The sequence below is a fragment of the Balaenoptera acutorostrata genome, chromosome 2 (genome assembly GCF_949987535.1).
Source record: "Balaenoptera acutorostrata chromosome 2, mBalAcu1.1, whole genome shotgun sequence".
In the NCBI taxonomy this organism is placed as follows: Eukaryota; Metazoa; Chordata; class Mammalia; order Artiodactyla; family Balaenopteridae; genus Balaenoptera; species Balaenoptera acutorostrata.
In genome coordinates, this window is record NC_080065.1 from 46,033,797 (window position 1) to 46,059,508 (window position 25,712).

A 25,712-nucleotide genomic window follows, 5' to 3' on the forward strand; every position below is an offset into this window, starting at 1 on the left:
AGGTTAAGGGTACGAATAAATTAGTGGCTAACAGGAATTTTTGTTAAGGACATTCTGAGAGTTGCTCTGTTATGTATTAGGCAGATAGCTTCACTCTGCTAGCCCTTAATGAAAGTGTCATTCCTCATGTAAATCAGTTTGTTTGTTTTTTTTTTTCAATTCACACTAAAAAGAAAACTGTTTATAGCCAGAGCTTTTTACAATTAAAAAAAAATTGAGTAAATTTTTAAATAACTTTTGCAAGGAGTAAGTAACGTAGGTATTATTTGCTATCTATCCTAAAATGACTTTTAATAACATTGGGGTCCTTACCCAGTAGCAATTATTGAGCCACATTCTCTGCCTTAGCATAGTTTTCTCATTGGGACATTTTTTTCTACTTATTTATCCAAGTGTTTCTCAGGCTCCTGCCCTGTATACTTACAACTAATATTGCAGCCAGAGCTCCTTGAATGAGTCCAGTCAACACATCACTCCAGTGGTGTTTGTAATCAGAAATTCGAGAAAGGCCCACATAAATGGATGCGGCAACAAGACCAAATTGCAGTGTAGGGCGTAAGAGTCTTGCCCAGTCTCCCTTCATCCTGGCTTGAAGATAAAGCTAACAGAAAAGATAAGAATAAAGAAAAGAGCTTAACATACCAACTGGAGACTATGTTTTATATTAATTATCACCACATTGCTAAAGGACTGATGTTTAAAATGACAGTCACTAAGTATTAATATTCATTAAATAATTTATTTATTATATATGGAACAGGGCTTTAGGCAAGCATTCTTGTACTCATTAATACCTAAAAATTAATCCCAAAACAAAACCAAAAGGATAAAAAATTAAAAGAATAAAAACTATTGCCCTAGTAACATAATTTATTACTTAGACCACTCTTCAAATTATGAACAAGGTAAGTGTTTCTGACCTTCTAGGATTTCAGGGGGCAGCTCCTCACCTTCCAGTTTGAATTATAACTGTCATTAGTTTAGAGTCTTGAGATCAACTGCTAGCATTCTGAGCACAGGTTGCCCTTACCCTGGGCCAGGCTACTATATTTTCTACCCAGCCTATCTAGGAACTAAGTTTGCTTAATTCACCCAAACAATTTACTTGGGAGCTCCTCTGGCCTCAAATTATTTAACAGAGCAACTGAGACTAAATAAATAATCTGTATTTGTAAGTAAATACAATAATCTGCCTAAGTAAATAATACAGTTTGTAGTTTAGTCCTGATCCAGTAAAGGAGTCTATTCTTTCAATAGCACCTGTACCCTTTAAGTTCTATGACTTTTCTAATCAGACCTGAGAATCTTGCCTTTGCCATGTCAGCCTGCCTCTGACTTCGGGTGCATCCCTAAAGATTGTAATGTAGAATGAATTTGGAATAGTTTCCTATGAACTCCTTTCAGCCAATATAGTCTCATTTTTTTAAAAAAAATTTTTTCCTAACTAACTTCTATCCAATAAGAATATACTTCTTAATATTCATTTTTAAAAACTCTGCTCAGTAATTTATGGCTCATATACTTAAATTGTTTTCTGAGGACTGCATTTAATTATGTGGCTGTACCCAATGATGCTGCCTATTTAAAATAGATACACAAATCCATTTCCAGTTCTTTGGGCACTGCTGTGTGTGTTCAGTTCTCAGCACCTGGCAAAGCCCCAGAGGTTGTCTAATTTTATCAAGTACTTTATAGTATAAACATCTAACCCTAAAAGAGCATACCAGTTGTTTAACTGAGTTGGACTCCTTAGCTGGCTGAAGTGCTACTGGCTTTCTGTAGAGCTCCTCTCCCCTTTTTTTGTTTGTTGTTGTTGAAGCTATAAAAACATAAGGAGTAAGAGGCTTGTCTCAAGATTCTAGAGTTGGGAAGATAGTTGGTTCTGGTTGTAACAAAGTTGACATGTGCCAACTGAAGCCCAATTAGGTACCACAGCCATGCCAGATAAGATTCACCTCATTCGTTCTATTTTAATTGGAAACTTTTTGTTCATTTTAAGGAGGACAGTTCCTTGACTAGGGCTGAAGCCAAGTTTCATATATCAAGTTTAACTGACCCTCTTCTGGTTATTATTAAGCTACCTTTTCAGATGAGGGTTAAAGGCATGGGTTATTCAGACTATAAAAACATATACCTAAGAATTACAAATACTTACATGAATGCAGACATCTTAGGGAGAACTGCACCCATCCCTGCTAGCGACACAGCAATAAAAAAAACCAAAAAGCAAAAAAAACCTCTAAAATGGACGTAAAGCTAGTCCTTACCTAAAGGAAACTCAGAGACAGAACTTTAAGGCTCTTCCTCACTTAAGATTCTAAAATCCCTCTAACAATACTTTCCTTTGAAAGAACCCTGACTTTGACTCTAGGTAGCCTGCAGACATCTGTTAAATAAGTATTAATTTGCCCCAATCTCTTCCTCAACATCCCTGTGAAAATAACATTCACTTATGGATCAGTAATCAAATAAGTTGCAATATACTTGAGGTGAACCCTTTACCCTCTAAGTACTTAGTTTCTTCTTACACGTCTACCCAAGTACAGATGGTCCCCTCGGTGTGGATCCAGAGGTCACTCCCCCTGTGGGAGCTCTGGGATTCCCCAGTTGTGATCATACACCTAACCTTGTGCTCCACTCTGTGTTCTGGCCCTTCTGCTGACTAATGGCCTGAGTGCAGGCTCTGGTCACAGAACAGTTCTCAGCTCTGGGTGAGGTTGGTTAATTGAGTGTGCTTCCTATATGCCTGTTCTGTGTTTCCCTGGGTCCAGGGTACTCAATGCAGCTCTACAAAAGCTGGGCACCACCTCTAGCCCTGCTCTTCCCTGGGAAGACTCTTCCATTTCAGTAGACCCCAAGGCGGTAAACATTGAGTTTCTTGAAACTTGGGTCAACTGAGTTCCACAGTTGACATGCCCTAAACAACTCCAGACCTCGACAACTCCCCTCCCATGTTGCCAGCCAGAAGTCTGTCCTACATGAGCCGGTCCAACAAAGCACACCATGCTGTCTTTCTGGTGGCTCCACTTCCTCATCCTTTCTCAGGTTCTGCAGTGCAAATCTTTTAAGCTCCCACTCTCTGGAGGCGCTAGAGACTTGGCTTCCTCCTACCACTCATTTAACTGCTTTCCAGAATCTTTACCTCTTGCTTATTGTCTCCTTTTCCATTCTTTGACTTTGTGGATTTATAACTTTTAAAATTCTACTCCTTGTCCTTTGAGGGGAGAAGAAAGTATGTATGTTTCATTAAAAAGAAGTCTCCATTCCTCCATCTTTCCCTGTCTCAGAGGAGCTGACTATCTGATGCTCCTCAGCCCTGTTACGTTAGAACTAGATACAGGGACAGCTCATGCTTTAATACCAGAGCTGATAATAAAAAGGCTCTGTAGGTCCCTGCCTTTGCAACCTCCACTGTTCCCCTTCTTCCCACACATGCATATGTTAATCACATGTGCACTAAACCCATTAGAGGTAAGGCATTCAATTGCTTATCTCTTAAGATTTAGAACTTAACAGAACTCCATATCCAATGTTGTATATGGTACCAGACTGGTTCAGTGGCAGCATCTACAACTTTCAATTCTCCCAGGCTTCCCTGGTGGCGCAGTGGTTAAGATTCCGCCTGCCAATGTAGGGGACACAGGTTCAAGCCCTGGTCCGGGAAGATCCCACGTACGGCAGAGCAACTAAGCCCGTGCGCCACAACTACTGAGCCTGTGCTCTAGAGCCCACAAGCCACAACTACTGAGCCCACGCACCCTAGAGCCCATGAGCCACAACTACTGAAGCCCGCACACCGCAACGAAGAGTAGCCCCCGCTCTCCGCAACTAGAGAAAGCCCACGTGCAGCAACGAAGACCCAACGCTGCCAAAAATTAATTAATTAATTAATTATTTTAAAAAACTTTCAGTTTTCCCTCTGGGGGAAACTGCTGATCCACAGACAAAACTGAAGGGGACCACTTAGCCCTGCCTTGTTTTCTGGGAGGGCACTGAGTATTGACTTAGAACAGGCTTGACCTAGAAATCTGCTGGGCTGTAATGTGCCCTCTGGGATTTACGCTGGGAGTAAGGAGTTCTCTATTTTCAGAAGTTGTAGAAATGGCACCTAACGGATACATGATAGGCTACTTGCAAACTAAAGAGGAAGCAAAAGCTATGGTTAGATAAGAACGAGCCATTTAATAGAAAAGAATGAAGCAGCCACGGTGTGGAGTGGCAGCCACACTGTAAAAAACCAGGTGGTCAGTGAGACACATGGAAAAAGTTATGTTCCTGGTGGTGTGCCTGTTCTAATCCATGTATGTCTTTACTATAAACCATCCTCTCCTCTAGGAGATCTACGTAAGTCAGCTGCTCACAACCAAAAGATAAAAAAGATGCAGACCTACTAGAGAACGGACTTGAGGACACGGGGAGGGGGCAGGGTAAGCTGGAACGAAGTGAGAGAGTGGCACTGACATATATACACTACCAAATGTAAAATAGATAGCTAGTGGGAAGCAGCCACATAGCGCAGGGAGATCAGCTCGGTGCTTTGTGATCACCTAGAGGGGTGGGATAGGGAGGGTGGGAGGGAGATGCAAGAGGGAGGGGTTATGGGGATATATGTATATGTATAGCTGATTCACTTTGTTATACAGCAGAAGCTAACACACCATTGTAAAGCAATTATACTCCAATAAAGATGTTAAAAAAAAAAAAGCCAGTTAACAGCCTCCTCTGTGTGTTTAACCAAAATCCTGTTTTGTTTTATTTTTAAATTTGAATTTCTGTGACTCAAATGATAGAGAGTTTTACTTTTTAAAAAGGTACGTTTCAAATGAAAAGGAAAACAGGCTGTTCGTACACCTGGGTTCAAACAAGGAGACAAACTTAGAAAAATAAAATCCCACACCAGAACAAACATACTAAATGTCCACTGAAGGCACCATTACAAGAGAACTGTGGCACTAGGCATGGGATTTACTTCTATGACTTTTTTTCTGCAAACAGTACAAGGGTGTGAGCCCCTAAGCCGAATGACTCATCTATCATTCTCTCAGGCCCATTCTAAGATTCTTCTCTGAACATGCTTCACTTTGGCCTAGCTAACTGACCTGCCCAGTGGGTATTTCATTGGGGGGAAGGGGGTACTGCTTGATGAGAGATCCTAGCCTCTGGATGCCTCCCAATCCTAACATCCAACTTTCTGGTGAAGGAAAAAGCTCCAAAATAGTTCACAACTAGAAATAAAAGACAAGGTGGAAACGGCAGAACAAAAGCAATAACCTGCAGCACTTCACTGAGGTGCTTCCCAGAAGCAAAAGCTTCACGCTGTAATAGTACAGGATTCATGAAGCCCCAGTGCGGGACAGCAAAGGAACAAAGGATGAAAACAAATGCAGCTGGCGAGTTTCGTCACTAGGGCAATCCACAAAACGCCAGTCAGCAGTGGAAGACTTGTAGACGTAAAGAGGCAGGTAGAAAAGAGGGCCTAATCCAGGGATTTACACGGAGCTGGATTTGCAGTGGTAACGAAGTTTTTAAGAGGAGAAGCAAAGGGAATTAACACAAGGGTGAGCCAAGGAGAGAGAATGGATGGGGGAGGATCCCCAGTTAGGTGTCCAGTATAAAGGACTACACCTCCTATGCCTACCTCCCCCACAAATTTGAACAGTGTCCTGAAATGTTTAAGAGAACAGTCATGTTCTATAAAAGGAGCACATGAACCTGCCTGGTGGCATCCCTGCTCTGACATACAGGGAAATGCAACAGGCCTTGGATTTCCAGGAGACACAAGTTGGGAAATGAAAAAGAGTGAACAGGAAAGACAAAGATACAGCATATACTTCACTAGCCTTTACACTCCTCCCTCCCCCCATTTTCATCTATTAAGAGGAGGAGGATAGACAAATACCACAGGAGGATGTGATAGGGAGAGGGAGTTAACCTCAAGGCCCCAAAAGGAAACTGCAGTGAGGTCTATCTATTCCTCCCTGTCTTGAACCTGACCAGTGAGTCAAATCAAGAGCTCAGAGCAAATCAGTTACAACCACTGACTGCAGAGCCCAGTTTCAGAAAGCAGAAACTAGTTTGAAGAGAATTAGCCTTGCGACTCGACCAATATCCTCCAAGGAATGCTCTCACTGAAACCAGGCCTCGCCACTGGCCTTTGTGAAAAGGAAGGTTTCAGGGGTAGTTTTTGCCTCCAAAATGAGCAAATGCCACTCTTCAGGTAGGGCTTCTGGTCAGGAAAACCCCATGTAAATCTTAAGGCTCAAATGCAGGATAAAGTGTCCAATCTCTCTTAGCAAAGTAAAACCTACTGAAAATGGGTTGAATATAAGCTACTATGCCTGATATTTTTAAAGAAATAAAAGCTGCTTAGCTGGGATATTACTAGAGATTCATAAAGGCAATGTTCTTATTCCTTAGGGCAGGAAGGACAGGAGTCAATTTGCTCAAAATAACTAGATATTCAAGCCCAGAGAGGAGCGTTGTAGGAAGAAGCTCCACCGTGCAGGCAGCAAATGCTTCACTGCCAAGTGCAGAGAGGCCTCCCCCAAAACACAGAGAAGCTAACACTTGTGGGCCACTTTATGAAGAGCCTCACGGTATGGGTCACAAAGACAACGTTGTCAGAATAAACAGTGAGGACTTCCCAGTGCACAGGACCACACTGGAAAAAAGAAGGTGTACACATTTTTCCTTTTGTGTAAAAAATTACACTTTTTTAAAAAATAAGGAAACTCAATGTCTATGACACTATGTAAACATTCTTCCATTATTTTATTATCACTGAAGAGTAGGATATCACCTTTCTTTTGCTGTCTAAAACTTCTGAAGAAAAAAAAAACATTTAGCTTCCATTAAAGGATCTAGTTGTACAACCTCATTTTTAAAATTTGATTGTTGAACAAGGTATTTTTTGAAGCTGGTTCATTTTTATTTTGCCTTTCCGAGACTGACCTTGTAACACTTAACTATAAAATGCTATTGCATCATAAAGTCTCTTAATGCAGGCATACCTTGGAGATATTGTGGGTTTGGCTTCAGACCACTGCAGTAAAGTGAATATCGCAATAAAGAGAGTCACATTAATTTTCTGGTTTCCCAGTGCATATACAAGTTATGTTTATGCTATACTGTACAGTCCATTAAGTGTGCAATAGCATTTTGTCTAAAAAAGAGTACATACCTTAACTTAAAAATACTTTATTGCTAAAAAAGGCTAACAATCATCTGAGCCTCCAGCGAGCTGTAATATTTTTGCAACAGTAATATCAAAGATTACTGATCACAGATAAGCACAACAGATATAACAGTAATAAAGAAAAAGTCTGAAATATTTTGAGAATTACCAAAATGTGACACAGAGACACGAAGTGAGCAAATGCTATTGGAAAAATGGCACCCATAGACTTGCTTGGTGCAGGGTTGCCACAAATCTTCAATTTACAAAGAACGTACTATCTGTGAAGTGTGATAAAGTGAAGCACAATAAAATAAGGTACACCTGTACTTTATTCTTAAAATAAGAGGGTTTCCAGCTTCCCTGGTGGTGCAGTGGTTAAGAATCCGCCTGCCAATGCAGGGGACACGCGTTCAAGCCCTGGTCCGGGAAGATCCCACATGCCGCAGAGCAACTAAGCCCGTGCGCCACAACTACTGAGCCTGTGCTCTAGAGCCCGCGAGCCACAACTACTGAAGCCTGCGTGCCACAACTACTGAAGCCTGCGTGCCACAACTACTGAAGCCCGCACGCCTAGAGCCCATGTTCCACAACAAGAGAAGCCACCGCGATGAGAAGCGCGTGCACTGCAAAGAAGAGTAGCCCCCGCTCACCGCAACTAGAGAAAGCGCACGCACAGCAATGAAGACCCAATGCAGCCAAAAATAAGTAAGTAAAATAAATAAAATTTTTAAAATCATATAAAAAAAAATAAGAGGGTTCCCCCCCCCATTTTCAACCACAGTCAAGGAATTATTTTCACATTTTTAAAGAGCTATTTGAAAAAAAAAGAATATGCGACTGAGATTGCACCTGGCTTAGAAAGCCTAAATATTATCTGACCTGTGACTGAAAAAATCTGCCAACCCCTGAATTAGACTAGCAACAGCATGCTCAACACAAAGAAATATACCTTGGTCTACTTATTTTGAAACATTGCTTCTAATACCAAGCCAGGCACATTGTGTTGTTCCACCTTCATCTGATGAGACCTGGCCAGGAGAGCACTGCAGGGCAGGCCTCAGTTTATTCTTCTCTAGACTTTAATTTTACCATCTTTAAGATTCACAGAGTTCCTAAATTTAAATCTCAAATCCTACCTTAAAATTAGGCAGGATTCATGTAGTTTATGGGCCATTTGCCCAATGCTCACATTAATTCACAGTTTGGGAAACAACTTCATGAAATATCAACAGTGCTAGGTAGTGTATGGTCAATGCCAGATGAGGGACCGTACAAATGCTGAGGAAAGTAGGTGGTGTCAGAGGGTCTGAGTAAGACAGAGATGGGGGCAAGCACTATCTAAACACAGAGGTGGGGGCAAGGCCCAGATACGAGGCATTCTGCAGCAGGGAGGGAAGCCAAGCTGAAGCACTGACACTGAGAGGTACTTGGGCTCCTATTGTAGAGTTTCATATAGAAATTTCATAACAGGCAGTGATAGAAACACTCTGGGGTTACAGCCAAAATATGACAGTGCTGGGAAAAGTACTTCAGTGTATTCCTTACTGTACTGGAAAAAGGACAGTCTCATCCCATTCCTCTTTTCCTGAACAATCAAGTAAATTTGGAATCTTTGGCACGTGGCCAAACTCCAGGGGCGTCACTAAGCACATCAACTGGCTACGTGCAACCCTACCCTGCGCTTCCGCCAACCTAGGTGGTTTTCACAGGTCTAACTCCAGGCGCTGTACAGTGTGCAGGGCTCCACTCCCTGCCTGAGCAGAACAATGGTCAGGTATTTTCTTTAAGAGACATTTGTAACCAGAAGTTAATTTCTGGGTGTCAGGAATTGACAGGGAAGTTCTGGCTATCAAAAACTGTCCTCAGAGAGGATTTAAATGACTACATGTCCACCTGAATCTGGGACTGACACATGATGCCAAGATGCCTCGGGGAGCGAGACGAGTCATTGCCTAAGGAATCTGGGGTGGGGGCGTAGTGGTTAAGTGTGGTATATAAATGTGAACCCTGGAAGGCAAGGAGACATCTGTGTGTTCAGGGGCTGAAATAAAAGCTGGAGCCTACATCCACATCAACTAAATATTTCCACTGCTCAGAGTCAGTGAAACGCAGCGCATGGCTGCTCTGGTCTGCTTGCTTCTCCAGAAATTTCCTGGTCTATGACAAACCTATTTGAACTTTTTCTTTTGCATTATACCTTTGCATCTAAATAGCTGATACTGACCCAATCACCAAACTAAAGTTGAGGTAATCTGCCCTCTGCTTATAGCCCTAATTTGCCTCCTCGTTTGCTCCTGGGTGTCCACAGAGTGGGCTGGCCATCAAGGCCCTCTATAATTTCATCCTCTATACGTTAATTTCATATTTCACAAAAGAGCTCAGTAAAAGTTTCTATTTGAGCGAATATACAGATATTTTAAGAAGGGTCAAGAAGCAAAGAAGAAGAGCAAAAATAAATATAAGGCATGGAGTATGATACAGCTGAGAATATTCTTTGAAGTTAAAAACAGTGGGTGGCGGGCTTCCCTGGTGGTGCAGTGCTTAAGAATCCACCTCCCAATGCAGGGGACACAGGTTCGATCCCTGGTCCGGGAAGATCCCACATGCCACGGAGCAACTAAGCCTGTGCACCACAACTACTGAGCCTGCACTCTAGAGCCTGTGAGCCACAACTACTGAGCCTGCGTGCCGCAACTACTGAGCCTGCATGCCGCAACTACTGAAGCCCACGCGCCTAGAGCCCATGCTCCGCAACGAGAAGCCACCGCAATGAGAAGCCCACGCACCACAACGAAGAGTAGCCCCCACTCACCGCAAACAGAGAAAAGCCCATGCGCAGCAACGAAGACCCAAAGCAGCCAAAAAAAAAATAATAATTTATAATAAAATAAATTTATTAAAAAAAACGGTGCAAGTTATATGTCACCATTTTATTTTCAGAGATCTGCATCACCTGACCTTCTTCGAAATAACTGGACGAGGGTCCAGCTCAAGTAGTCAACAAAGCAAGGGAGACTGATTAACAAGAGATTCCCAGAGAGCTTGTAGACCTTAGCAGCCTCCTCCCAAGGCCCCTATTTCCCCATCTGTGAAAGGGTGGCAATCATCCCTCCACTCCTACTTCATGGGAGCTTTCAGAAGGAGTCAAAAATTAAGAGTAGTGTAAATGCAAATCATCATCAATATCAACCAAACCTCAGATTCTTAGTTCTCTCTCATAAAACGGGACTTAAAGATACTGACACACAGGTGAGTGAATAACAAACCACAAAAGTAGCCCTGGTGATGTCTGGCTCTGGGGCATACAAACATTCAAAAGCTGTTCAGTATAGTCACAAACTTTGCTTTGGGAAAAGTTCTCAGGATATATTAATAGCTCTAGCCATTGCCAGCCTTCCCCTTCTCCCCCAGTCCCCATTTCCTGTTTAAAGAGAAAAAAATATGGTGGCTCCCTTTAGAAAACATGGTAATTTTTCCTAGAAAGATAAATGAACAGAGATTGCTAGAACAGTATTTGCTGTTACTACCGTCAAATAAGTCACATTTCCCACGGCACATTTTCAGAAACATTTGGGTGAATATTTTAAAAAGGGAGCTCTAAATTCTGCTGAATTGGTACACTGTTGCTTCCTCACAAAATTAACATAAGATGAAAGCCTTGCAATTTCCAGAAATGTTGAAGAAGCCAAAAATTAGCTCTATTGAAAAGGTTTTGAAGTTTGGGTTTGAATTTTATATAACACATCTGCAATTTTTACGTTTTATAAATTTTACGTTCTTTCATTTTTTGAAATTTTTTTTTCAAATAAAAGGAAGAGGGGCTTCCCTGGTGGCGCAGTGGTTGAGAATCCGCCTGCCAATGCAGGGGACACGGGTTCGAGCCCTGGTCTGGGAAGATCCCACATGCCGCGGAGCGACTGGGCCCGTGAGCCACAACTACTGAGCCTGCGCGCCTGGAGCCTGTGCTCCGCAACAAGAGAGGCCGCGATAGTGAGAGGCCCGCGCACCGCGATGAAGAGTGGCCCCCGCTTGCCGCAACTAGAGAAAGCCCTCACACAGAAGCAAAGACCCAACACAGCCAAAAATAAATAAATAAATTAGAATTAAAAAAAAAAAAGGAAGATTTGGTAAAACTGATGTTAAATTCTCTCTAAATGAAACCAAATAACTCCCAGCAGGCTACTCTTAACAATACACATCGTGAATCTTTAATCCATGTCATGAATTTAATATCATATAGCACTTAATGTGATCAGAGGGGGAAGGGGAATGGGAAACAACAAATTTACACAGCACAACTATATAAAAAATCCACTTACAAAGAAAATCAAGACAAAAATTACAGCTGATCTGTTAAGGTAGAGATCTTCTCCTCTCCCTTCTTTTCCCACCAAATCTTGATAATTTTATACATACAGAGAGACACACAGACACAGAAGACATTATAAAAAATAAAAGTCAATTAAGTTGACTTTTAAAGACCCCTTGTGTGTACCCTAAAGCCTGGTCTTCCACTAATTACTCTCACTACACATTCATCTCTAGTTTGATATGCAAAATATGGGTGCCAGTCTTCTCTAACTCTTCACTGCTGACTTTGTATAATGCAAGTGCAATCAGAATCGCCATCGGGAGACTGTATAGATGACAAGCTCCTGAAGCGGCAACTGGCTCTCCCTGAAGTTAGAACCTTTCTAGTCCCATGGAAAGCAGTCTGGGAGATGTTTCACAAAGTGGAAGGAAAATAAAACCTGCTCAAATAGGAGCAACAACAGCTGCCTTCACATCCAATAATCAGAAGCCCTCACCCCGGCAGCCCCCAGGGAAGGCAGGCTGCTCGGCACCCACGCCACACAGATGACGCCGGGGCTCTCGGTCAGGGGAGGCTGTGAGGAGCAGCAGTCACCTTGGCCTGTGTATCAGAGCAGTGCCCTGCCGAGATTACGCAGAAGCTGTTCGTATGTTTCAGAAAATGTGTCCCAAAGTAAGGGGACACGTCACCTCATTCTTAGCACCAGGCTTGCAGACTTGATGGTTATCGGTTTAGGCCTCTACCACTGTCAGAAAAGTGACAAGTGTCCTCGACCACTTGTCTGCTTCAGGAGTAAAGACTCCCTGTTATCCTGAAGGTTCCCAATTTGCAGCTTGCTATACGCGCGCCTGTCTGCTTCCTCTAAATGCAGGACAAAAAGCTGCTTCAAACAGTCGTGACTGGCTTTGGCAGGAGTACAGACATCCAGCTCTCCTCTGGACTTAGTGCAGCCAGCAACAGCTCACAGCTGACTGCGAGGTGAAGCTGGTGAGAAGGCCAGAGCGGTCTCACAGGAGGGGACACCAAACCTGAGCACATGAAGTGCAGGCAGCACGTAAGCCACCCTCAACAGACACAGAGTACTTACTGCCACGAACAGCATGCAGTACATGGAGAACGAAGAGTGGCCCGAGTAAAAGGACAATCTAGAAGAGAAAGAAGAGAAACATTAATTTTCTCTCCTACAGACCAAGAATATTTTTTATTTCATAAAACTCCTTACCTCCCCAGTGTACACAGCTCCCTCCCCTTACCTTCAGAAATCAGAAGGGTGGGGCAGGGGGCAGTTAAAGAGTCCTAGGAGGGTCTGAGGTCCGATTTCTACTCAGTATCATTTTATTGATACTTTTAGGATGGGTAATGAGTCGCTGAGAACAAACCTGCCAAGCATTTCTGAAGTAATACATGACAAGCCATAACTGGCATAAGTGGCCTAACTTTATTACATAAAAACTTCTGTGACCATGATTTAAGTTTTATTTTCCACTTGAAGGGTTTGTCCCTGAACAGCAGTAATGAATACCTCCTTTGGAACACTCACAAGTTGACTACTTTTTAAAAAATAAATTCAAAAATTTTAAAGTGTTATTTTAGCATCTTGCCTTAGATTTCCCACCAGATTAAGTGCTTTTGTTTGACATTTATTTTCACACTGTGCACGGATAGTCCTGTACCAAATGAACCAGCTCTTTCAATATTATAGTCTATAAACACCTAGGTATCATCTTTCTACCTAAAAATGACAGCATGCTTACAAAACTTAATTCTATTGCACTTAAGAACAAAACCAAGAGGAACCAGGTTCTTAAGTATTTTACTTATTACACCCTACTTGGTTCAAAAGGAATTTGGTTCCCCTGATTCAGAGAGGAGAAAAGACTCCTACAACACATATCAGAAAGTCATGTGTGTACGTTTGGCAACTGAGAGTAAGTAGGAGAGTGGAGATTTCCTATGCAGATACTGATGATGATTCCACCAAGAATTATGATAGTCTCTTTTATAATCAGATACATTCCTAAGAAAGAGAATATTCCAACTTCCTGTGCCAAATAGGATTTACGTAATGAAACTTGATAATTATCCTGGGTTTAATCTATGTAAAACAAGAAAAATAAATCACTTTTAGCCTTCCCAACTACTTGGCTATCGAAAGATCAATACAAATCCTTGTTTTAAATCAGATAATTTGAGCAGAGTTCTTTATATTTTATGGCTAGTTTCAGTAAGTTATATTGAAGAGCCTAAAGTTAATAAAACCCAATTTCAAGGATTGTCAAGTCCCATCAAGCCAACATGACCATGATCACAGAAATGTTCTCAAAGCCAAGCAAGTTAAAAGTTTCACTGAAACTCCATGTTCAGAGTATTCACTGTAGATTGTGCCACAAAAATCATAAAAACCAAACTCATGTAATGGCTTCGAACACCTCTGGTTCATTCACAGGGTGATTTCATTAGTTGAAAACAAAATGTTTTTAGTTGTTTATTCTGAATATGTAAACAGATATTTTATCCAGTTTAAGATCAGCCAAAGAAGTCTGGCTCTGACTTCGACAGACAGGGATTAAAAACATGAAGGGAGAGCTTAGAGACTCAGTCTCTAAGTCTTCACCCACAGTAAGTTATCAAACACATCACGGTAACACTGGCTTTTATTTCCATTCAAAAGAAAACAATAAAACACCGAAAACATGAATTCAAATTATTTTCATATTCCATACAAATCTCTTCATTGAAGTCTCTAGGAGATACAGCTTTTAAGGGCATTTTATTATGTCCATAATTCACAAATGAACAAACAATTGTATGGATACTTTAATAAAATCCAAAGAGTAGTCAAAATGCAGATTGTTTTCATCACAGTGACCTCAACTGAAAAGTTTAAGATTTTGGCCCTGGTCTAAGAACCCTGCTCTGTTCTTAAGATTTTAACCAATCCTAGACTACCATCTCACTTCACTATAGCCACTCTGATCAAAGTAGATACATACAGTAACAATTTAAGCTAGCTTTCCATCAAAGCTTATGAAAGACTATTCAAAAAGAAAATTTACAGAGATAAAAATATATTCTGAAATGCAGCTGTTTGCACTAACTCCAGGGCTAGTAAACAATGAGCAAGTAGACTGGTCTTGACTATGTAACTTGCTGTGAATGGGATTCTATTCCAAACAGCAAACTTAAGATGACTTTTTTTCTTAACATTTGTCAGCCAGGGCATCCCTTTCTCCTGGGAGAACTCATTAAACCTGGTCTGAACCCCAAAACCACAGCCTTAAGAGTGTTCACAGCCATCCGCCCACCCCACCCCCCCAGGGTCTGAGTTCCTACTTCTCAATTCACCATAACATCGACATCAGCATTCAGCCTTACAAACTGCAAAGACAACCAAATCCAGCTTTTATCAGTCATCAGAAGCAATCAACTCACACAAAGTGTTTCTTAATTTTTTAATGGAATTTACTAAGTATTCTGGGGTTCACCAGGAGGTTAAATCACAAATAACCTCCTAGCCACCTCACTGCTCTTCCCCTACCACCTGACTTTTCTTCCTTTCCTCTTCCCAACTCACAAAACAGTAAAAAACACAAAACAGTTACACCTTTAGTTATTCTTTTAGTTGAAAATGTCTTTATTTTGCATTAATTCTTGAATGATGATACCTTGAATTCTAGGTTGATGATTTTTTTCTCATCACTTTGAGGATATCATCATACTATCTTCTGGCTTCTACATTTGCTGTTAAAATGTGAGCCATATGTCTGCCATGCCTTTCTGAGTTATATGTCTTTTCTCTGTAATTGCTTCCTCTACCCCCAAAGTCTTCAATATTCTGCAGTTTTGTTATCATGTCTCTAAGTCAGAATTTCCTTTTATTTATCTGTTTTAGTATTCGTTGGCTTCCTATGTCTGAGGATTTGTATACTTCACCAGTTTTGGATAGATAGGTCTCAATCATTTCATCTTTGAATTATGTATCCTCCATCCTATTATCATTTTCTGAGATTCTGATTCAACATGTTAGACATTTCATTCTATCCCACCACATCTCTTAACCTTTCTTTTCTATTTTTAATCTTAGTCTCCTCAGGTCTATCTTCCCTCTCTTTCACTGTGTCTAATCTGCTTAATCAATCTGGTTTTTTTTTTTTTTTTTTTTTTTTTTATTTATTTTTATTTATTTATGGCTGTGTTGGGTCTTCATCTCTGTGCGAGGGCTCTCTCCAGTTGTGGCAAGCGGGGGCCACTCCTCATCGCGGTGCGCGGGCCTCTCACCGTCGCGGCCTCTCTCGCTGCGGAGCACAGGCTCCAGACGCGCAGGCTCAGTAACTGTGGCTCACAGGCCCAGTTGCTCCGCGGCATGCGGGATCCTCCCAGACCAGGGCTCGAACCCGTGTCCCCTGCATTGGCAGGCAGATTCTCAACCACTGCGCCACCAGGGAAGCCCCAATCTGGTTTTTTTATTTAAATTACTATGTATGTATCATTTATAGAAGATCTCTTTGGATCTTTTGCAAATCTGTCTAGTGAATTTTGATTCTCTTGATCCTACATCATATTTCTCAGTCTCTTCTTAATTTACTTCTATACAGCAGATATGTTGATTTTATATTCTATAGGGTAATTCTAATATCTGCAATCTTTGAGAGTTTATGTAGTTTGTTTTATCTGCTGACTCTCACTTAGAATAGATTATATGTTCATTTATATTAGAGTATGAGCTCATATTCTTGGGACTCTGCATGCAGGGAAGCTTAAGAGTCCTTGCTTTAAAGAGAATTCTTCCAGAAATATGTGTTCTCTTCTGCTGGATTCACTATCAATCCACTTCAAACTTCTCCTTTTTTTTTTTTTCTTTAAGCCACACAGATAGTATGAATTCTGGCCTCAGAAGAGTACAAGTATGATATTATGATTAAGAATTCTTTTTGATGGTTCCTCCTGGGAGGATGTTGCCCTTTGACAGTCCTTATAGTATCCACGGGCCTTCCATTTGTCTTTCTACACTGCTCTGGACTCAGCCTTTATCTCCTGTGCCCCATGTTCAGAGACTATCAAAACTCAGGCTCTAGGCTACCAGGAATTGGCAGGTACTTTCAGGGCACACATCAAATCTACAGCATTAACTGACCCCAGCCTCATAAAAATTCCTTTACTCTCCCACCAGCTCAGCTACTTATTTAAAAGATTTATATGTATTTTAAGATTTATGTATATTTTAACATATAATACAAACATGTGCATATGTATATGTGTGCTATATCATCTAGCATGTTTAGTTGAACTGTATCAGTAAGCATTTCTAATCCTCCATATTGCCAGAAATAGAAGCAATCTTTTTTTTGTTAACATCTTTATTGGAGTATAATTGCTTTACAATGGTGTGTTAGTTTCTGCTTTACAACAAAGTGAATCAGTTGTACATATACATATATCCCCATATCTCCTCCCTCTTGCGTCTCCCTCCCACCCTCCCTATCCCACCCCTCTAGGTGGTCACAAAGCACCGAGCTGATCTCCCTGTGCTATGCGGTTGCTTCCCACTAGCTATCAGTTTTACATTTGGTAGTGTATATACGTCAATGCCACTCTCTCACTTCGTCCCAGCTTACCCTTCCCCCTCCCCATGTCCTCAAGTCCATTCTCTACGTCTGCGTCTTTAGAAGCAATCTTTTTTTAAACAAGACTTAGAACCAATAAAATGTTATCTAAAATAAACTGCTCTACTAGGAGACACAATAGTTTGGCAAAAACAGTTTGTTTTTAATTATAAAGTGGCCAGCACTCACAAATGTTTCCAATTATTACTATTCCACCAGTTCACTGGGTATGCCAAAGTGGCTCTGTTGCAAATTAGGAGAACTTCCTTTTTTCTCCTAAAATTCATCCTAAAATTGCTTCCTAAAGCGTTCTAAAGCAGAAAGGTTGTCAAAAGACTGTTAATGGTTACAAGCTATTGAGTACCTTCTATGTTCAGGCACTTAATAGACAGAATTTCCACTCTTTACAAAAACCGCCATAATAGGAACTGTCAATCCTATTTTACACATAGAGAAAACAGAACCTCCCAGAGGTTCAGCAACTAGCTCAAAAGTCACATCACTTTGAGGTTTAAATCTGAATCTTCCCAACTCTTTCCCACCATGCCATGATTCCACTCCTGTGAATGGCAGGCAAGCCCAGCATCAACGTTAATCCTGCCATCTCCAGGAAGGGAGCACCCATCAGAAAGAACAGGAGTCACTGCTTATACATGGCAACATGTGTGAAGTAAATGTATGAAGAAGAACTTAGACGATCTGTGACAAAATAAATGTCATCTATGTGCAAATAACCATCTTAAGAGAATACTAATTTGTTCTTTGTATACTATAAAGACCATATAAAAGGAAGTCAAATTGCAAAATGGGGCATTTTCTCCAAACGTTATTTCCTGATTATAAAGTTTACATAACAGCAAATTAACTTGAAGGACATGTTAAATTTCCCTTCTGTGATAACCTTTAAACATGGACTGATCTTGTAAAAAAGTTAAAATATGTCCCACACAACAGTACATAGGAGGAATGACCCTTAATGAACAATTTCCCCATATTCATCCTACTTTCTTTCAAAAGGACTTGTAAAACCAATAACTGTTACTAAACGCTTAAGCAATGAGATATCAAGTTATTATCTTAAAAAAACTCACATCTAAGATACTTGGGGACTCAAGTAGGCTATAAAATGGGACAAATTAGTACTTTCATACTCAATTGATACAAGCACACACTTCTAAGAGGGTGGTCTGGCAACATCTATCTAAATGTATCTATCTATATGTAATTCCACTTCAAGGCATCAAGGCATCCTAGAGAAACACAGCACCAGCACAAAGATGTTTGCTGCAACACTGCTGGCAACTCAAGGACCCAAGAGATGATTCTATCACTGTTTTTCTGAATACTACAAATCAGCTAAAAGGAATTAAGTAACTCTATGTGAACCGACAAAAAATTATCTCCAGGATATATTTTAAAATGTCATTTATGTAAACCACATAGAACTATATTTCACATTTAATGTAAAAATACATAGAAAACAACAGAAAGGATACCCAAACTGTTAACAGTGGCTCTGGGGAAAACTATCATATGGGAATTAAAAAAAAAAACTTTCACATTTTACAGTAATGATATTAGAAACACAACCTGTTATTATAGGGATAATATATATATATATGAAAATATTTTAAATGGTAATCAAAGTATCTTCAATATGCTTGCTATAAATTTCCTACAAACCTCTTCCCCACTACACACACACACACACACACACACACACACACACACACAAACACACATACACACACACAAACACACACACCCCACCCCAAACTCCTCTTCCTGAGCAATAGTTTCCCTGAGAGCTTCTCTGCCAACCATGCTACTACTTGGAGTAAAAAAGCAGCTCCCCGAGACTTCCCTGGTGGCGCAGCGGTTAAGAATCCGCCTGCCAATGCAGGGAACACGGGTTCAAGCCCTGGCCTGGGAAGATTCCCACATGCCTCGGAGCAACTAGGCCCATGCGCCACAACTACTAAGCCTGTGCTCTAGAGCCCACGAGCCACAACTACTGAGCCCACGTGCCGCAACTACTGAAGCCCAGGCGCCTAGAGCCCATGCTCTGCAACAGGAGAAGCCACAACAATGAGAAGCCCGTGCACCGCAACAAGGAATAGCCCCGGCTCACTGCAACTAGAGAAAGCCCACGCAAAGCAATGAAGACCCAACGCAGCCAAAAATCAATCAATAAATAAATAAAGTTTAAAAAAATAAACTTTGTCCTTATTTAAAAAACAAAAACAAAAGCAGCTCTCTACCTATAAGTTCATGCCCAGAACCCAGCAGTGACTCAGGCCCTAGAAGCCTGTTTTCACATCTTTCAATCAAATGTTTGGACATTTATGTGTATTTTTAAATATCACAAGTTGTGTTTCCAATAAAAAAAATATGCACATAATTTAAAACCACTGAAATTCAGTATATTAACTCTGGTTATTACAAGTAACAGAGCCAATACACATGTTAGTTTAATACTGAGTGTTTGAAGAAGGAAGATTTTTTAAAGAGATCAGACTATCTAGAAATGCAAGAACTGCAGAGTATCTCTGCTCTAAAGGATACAAAGACAAAGGTAATAAATGGTGGAGGAACATAAGGTGATCCCAACCAATTTAATTTAAATAAAATACAACAAAAAATAATGTAAATTCATCTTATATCCTTGAACCACCCAGAGATTGAAAACTTATTTCATCAGCAGCAAAAACCCTGTCATACATTCCTTGAATTATTTTTACCATGATTTTATTATATTTCTATATAAAGCTATGCCACATTATATGGGGTCAATTTTAACCAAGCCACTTTATACATAAAAGTAATATGCCTATCTGAAATAAGTCACATGTTACTATTCAATTTTACTCATTAATATTAAAGCATCAAACACCACTGCATAGCCACTAACATCAGTTAATCATATACCAAACAATCAAATATCCGCAGATATTAGATCATGAAACTTAAGGGAGAGAAGCCAGCAGGACCACGGAAAATGAAAAAAAGGAGAAAAAAAGTAGCAGACAATTGGTACATGCATAGGGTATTTTTAACTCTTGATTTAATGAACCATTTGATGACTAAAAACAAATGATCATGTGTCTTGTGTCTAGGGAAGAATCTTGCAAAACGCAGGAATCTGGAAAGTAGGAAGTTGCTGAGAACCTTCAGATAAAGGAAAGTAGAACTGTGCGTGTCTTGAAAATCAGGTGACGGGAAGAAATGGTCCCAAACTCTCATCAGGGAAACTGTGTGACTCTAACAACAGATGAGGAGAGAGTTGGTATGACAAAGGGTAAAACATGCATAGGTGCACTAACTAGGGGAAGAGAGGTCACAAGTTTCCTTTGGCATGGGGGAAAATTCATGACCTGGTGCGAAAAGACTCCAAATCACCTAAGCCACCTTATCTAAGCCAGTTAAAAAGGAAACAAGCGGCAAGCGGTAGATTAAACAAAGGACACAGTGTGAAGTATTCCAATGCGGCAACTAATAATACCTTGCCTACCAACCTCCTTTTGAAAACAGTTGAACAAGGAGACTACTGGCTAAAAGGGAAAAGATTTCAGAGTAAGACAGAAGGAAGAGACAGTTCTAAATCACTTTCAAAGTTGTTTATCTTTTTTAAGAGGTAGGATTGCTAGCTAGAGGCAAGATGGAGAGATTTTTAGTTTAAGCCCTCCCCCAAAAAGACAACACCAAGGCCAAGAAAGCCTATTAGCACCTAGCTAGAACGCTCCACTTCCAGCCCTAACACAGAACATGAAATCACCACCAACCCTTGGGCACCAGGGTCAAGAAGGATGAGGCTCAAGACATCAATAAAACTGTCTTTAGAACTGCACCAATGCAGAACTTTAGATCTGAGCTGAAGCAGACACTGCCAGTGGCAAGAGAAGAGACAAAGGCCCACACAGATGTAAAATTATTAGAGCCCAACAGGAAGCTGGCCAGACAGGTCACTCTTGGTTCCTTTCAGATTAGACCAGATTATATCAGTAGAGCTCAGGCTACAGGACTAGCAGAGTGCCACTTAGAGAAACCTTTCTACATGATGGAGAAAAGCAGAAAAGTCACATTTCCTTTAGAATCTCAACTCCTGCTGTTAAGAGAAAAGAAAATTATATCGATTCCTGCTAAAATTACCCATTTTAGTATATATTTAGATTAGAATTAAGTGGAGGAAAGCTAAATATTTTTTACAAGTATAAAAACAGAGTTACTCTCCTGTTTCAAACCCTTCATGAGCACAAACTGCTGAATAACAGACCCTTCATAAGCCCCACCAATCTCTCATCTGCTACCAAACTACTTAAATTTCCCAGCACACACCATGTTTCACACTCTCTGCGCTTATTCGTCCCTCTGCCTGGCCTGGGCTTCCCACTTTTCCTTAATAATTATTATATGAGAGCCACTGTTTCCTCCAAGAAACCTTTCCTGAACAGCTAGGTTGAAGTTACTGCCCTTTCTTTCTCTACAAAGGAGAGATCACCAGCACTCAATGAACACGTCTGTCTTAGCACCAACCTTCTTACAGTAAAATCATCTATAACTGTACTCTCTTCCTCCAATATATCAGATGGGTAGGGGTGGAACAAGACTTTTTAAATAGGAATTTCTGTATTTTTTTTATTACATAAGATATGTTCATTATAAAAATTCAGAAGGTACAGCTAAACAAAAGAAAAATTGCTGGTAAACTCCCATCCTCCCTGGCTGAGATCACATCTTAATTCATCTTGTATCCCTAACACCCAACACCATTATCACGCACAGGGTAGGTGCTCAATTTATTTTTTTAAGCTAAAGTAGAATCTAATCTCTTGAATAATCATTTTTATTTAATTATCCCAGAAAATATTAAATTCTTACACTTTTCATATTTTAAACATTACATACAAATCCACCTTTTCTGCCCATCCCCCCACCATCCACAAGAAGTACACCTCAGCAATCTTGTGTCTTGTTACTTGTACTGAACAAAATGCATAAAATAAAACTAAGGAAAATATGTTATCTTTGCATGATAATTTCATCATGTAATTAAATGCTATGCTTAGCTTAGTCTATGCCAATAAATTGTAGCAAGCCACATACGATAAATTATCTGATTTTAACAGCATTGCCCTCTGCTGTGTTTCCCCTTACAGTGGTTAGGAATTCTGACTTTATCATCAAAGTTCAGGGGAATTAGGAGTTTCAATGTCAAAATGTTACGAGCTTAAACATACAGTACCTAATGCATGTTTCCCAACACATCTGGCAAACATTTTAATAATGTGTGTAAAATGTCCAGAGACGTTTTTTACTTTACAATCAAAAGCAATCAGATTAGTGGAGCAGATGATATCCACAATGATGAAGTGACAGATATATTCTGCTGTAAATAAAAAACAATTTAAGTTTTTTAAAAGCATTCTCAAAGCAAATGTAAGTGGCCAAAACCCAAAGCAAAACAACAAGGGTTGACAAATAAGGAAAAAGATTTCATGTATTGTCTGAATGCTACTTTCCATTGCCTATATGAAGAATTTTCTCAATTTTTAAAAGATTCATTTCTATCCTTCAATAAAACAAAATCTTTAAAACTGCCCAACTTCTTCATAAATTTCCAAACATTACCTGAGAAGAAAAATATTGCAGCTGCAATAGATTACATAAGAAAAAATAAAAGAAAAAGTTAGCCAAGTACATACATGTTAAGCTCATTTATTATATAAATGAATAGTAATGTTATTAGATAATGTTATCTAGTGTCTTCCCAAACCTCACTCTCCCAAAAGAGTAGCATTAAAAATCCCATAGCAACACAAGCTTTTTCTGTCTACTTATTCAATAGAGAACAGCATCACAAGAAAGTCAAGATCCAGGCACCTAGAAGTCATTATGTTACTGACCAGTAGTAACCTGTTAGGAAATCAGCTGGTCCAGGTGAGACTAGTGCCATTTGGTACAGCAAAGTCACAAGACAGAGCAGGGCTTGCTCCTCAAACTAATATTTGGAGACCTTGTTCAAAATGGAGAGGTTATGGGTAGGGCCAATGCTGGGATGCAAGACTCTGCATGTCTAACAAGCTCCCAGGTGATACCCAGCCTGCTGATCAGAGCAGAGAACCACACTTTCAATGGCAAAGGGAGAGAAATGAGAAGAAAAGTAATTTTGACCTCAAGTAGGAATACACTGAGGATTAAGTCAACAGTTTGGGTACTTTTTGAAGATAGTCACATCCAAGGGAATGATGATGCTTTTCCTGTTTTCCATCTTCTCTTTTTATCACAAAACCTACTTAAAACAGAAAAATACTGTGTTTTATTTAAAAATCACTCAAATGCAGATTTCAATTCTTTGAATATGTAGCTAATAAAACCCATACGTTAGGCTTGTTTTGCTGTTCACAAATTCAACTTACTTCCTACCTCTCAATAAAAATATTTATTTGCTATTAGACGAAAATAGCTAAGGGTATCGTTCACATTTATTTTGAATGAAAACTTACACTTTACCACTTGATCCATGGGGTTTATCATTATATTTTAATCTGGAAAAAGTACTCACTAATATATCTATGAAACATTTTTTTTCATATTTCAAAGGTGGCAATGTGGAATTCAAGAGTTCTAAGGAGAAGGTACAAAGCATCAATATGAAGTAATCAGCTGATGACATATTAATATGATTTGGTAGCCTTTTAACATTTCATATAAAGCACTGGTTGATTTATTAAAACCCAAGGATATGTGTCATCTTAATATATCCATTGCAAGACCTACATTCTAATTCAAAAACTGAGAAGAAAATCCAAGGGGTAATTCAAAAAGCTGATGGATTTGTTCATAATTAATTCTCTAAACAAGGATTTAAAAGGGAAGGAGGGGAATAGAATGAAATGTCAAACATCTAAAACTTAAGAGTATTGCTAGTCTGGTGTGTGCTGGGGATAGGATGTTTGATTGTTTTTAAAATAAATTATGGTATACAAATATTTACCAATAAATAGTGGCACGGAGTCACAGAAAGTGAAGAAAGGCTCTTTCATATCTTTGCAAACTTGCACCTCAGCCAAAACAGAGTCACACGTAGACTCAACTCTTTCCGCCTCTCAGGAAAAAGAATGAGGCACCAAGTTAAATCTAAGGGGGGAAAATCCTTTGCTTTTATTTCCACATTAAAACAGGTAAAATTATATGGAATGCATGAATGCAACACAGGCTAAATCAGAATTTTGCATAAAAATTAGGTATCATGTTGTACAACTACATTTTCATTTTCTAATCAAACAGGAAACGTTTCCTTAGCTTTAAATGCCCCAGACTGCCTTTATAATTTAACAAACAAAACCCCAAAAATCAAACAGGTTATACTGAAACTAAGTCTAATAAAATACTGCTTGTATACTCTTAAGTCTCCAGCCTTTAATCATGTTGCTCCCTGGACCTGAGATATATTCCTTCCCAATTCTACACATTCAAACCTTACTCATCCTCCAAAATGCCTCCTCTACTAGAAGTAGTATTACCACCCTCTGATTTCATGTAGCATTTTATCTTCACTCCTTTAAGGCACGTATCACTTTCTATCACCCACACAATCTCCAAACACGTCTCAGCTCCTACGTAGTGGGCACCACAAGAGCAACAGGCACACCTTGGTAGCGCTTACACTAACTAGGACTTACAAGTAATAGGTATTAGTTGAATTCCAGTAACTCCCTGGAATACGCTGAAGCAGTGGTTCTCAGATCAGCAGCCAAAGCACCACCTGGGAACACTTTTTTAGAAATGCAAAGTCTTGAGCTCCACCCCAGACCCACTGAATCAGAAACTCTGAGGGTGAGGCCCAGCAATCTGTTATTTTAACAAACTGTCCACATGATTCCAATGTGGCTAAATGTGAGAAACACAGGGGCAAAAAGAGTCAGGGTGGTATGGGGGTGAAGAAGCAGTCACAGCTACAACCTAAACTGTCAGGTACTGCTTGCTATTCAGAACAGAGGAGGTGGAAAGAGGTGCTGGCCTTGAAGTCACCGCCTATTAAATACACTAATACTAATGCTCTTAGAGTGAAGGATCTTTTAAAATCATCCTCTCTTTCATTCTATACATTGATATTTCCATACAGATATGACTAAAAAGAAGGTTGTTTAGTTTACTGATACACACATGCTTGAGAAATACAGATCAGCCTGAACAAATGAATCTTTTTGAAGGCATAAAGGCTTATCCAGTGATGTTTACAATTAGGCTACACAGAAGAAGCCATTCTCTCAAAGTATAAAGCAGGTTTTACCAGGTACTTAGTACCACAGCCAGCCAGTCTAGTTACAATGGTTTTTCACTATTACAGAAGGCACACCCTCAAACTTCAGCTTTATTTACCTGCATGTGGGCTGCATTACAAAAAGAAAAGGAGGGCTTCCCTGGGGGCGCAGTGGTTGAGAATCTGCCTGCCAATGCAGGGGACAAGGGTTCGAGCCCTGATCCGGGAAGATCCCACATGCCTCGGAGCAACTAAGCCCGTGTGCCACAACTACTGAGCCTGCACTCTAGAGCCCGTGAGCCGCAACTACTGAGCCCGCGAGCCACAGCTACTGAAGCCCGCGCGCCTAGAGCCCGT

The 25,712-nt window shown here is 40.2% G+C and overlaps 1 protein-coding gene across 2 annotated transcripts in view; it reads right to left on the bottom strand.

The window, feature by feature from the left end:
* PLPP1 (phospholipid phosphatase 1) overlaps positions 1-25,712 on the bottom strand; it is a 121,710-nt gene that overhangs the window by 1,929 nt on the left and 94,069 nt on the right. For both annotated transcript variants that reach the window (XM_007195592.3, XM_007195593.2), the window contains exons 4-5: positions 12,577-12,634; positions 425-601 (exon numbers count right to left, since the gene is read on the bottom strand). In XM_007195592.3, the coding sequence (XP_007195654.2) occupies positions 425-601; positions 12,577-12,634 (235 nt within the window). The remainder of the gene's footprint in view (positions 1-424; positions 602-12,576; positions 12,635-25,712) is intronic.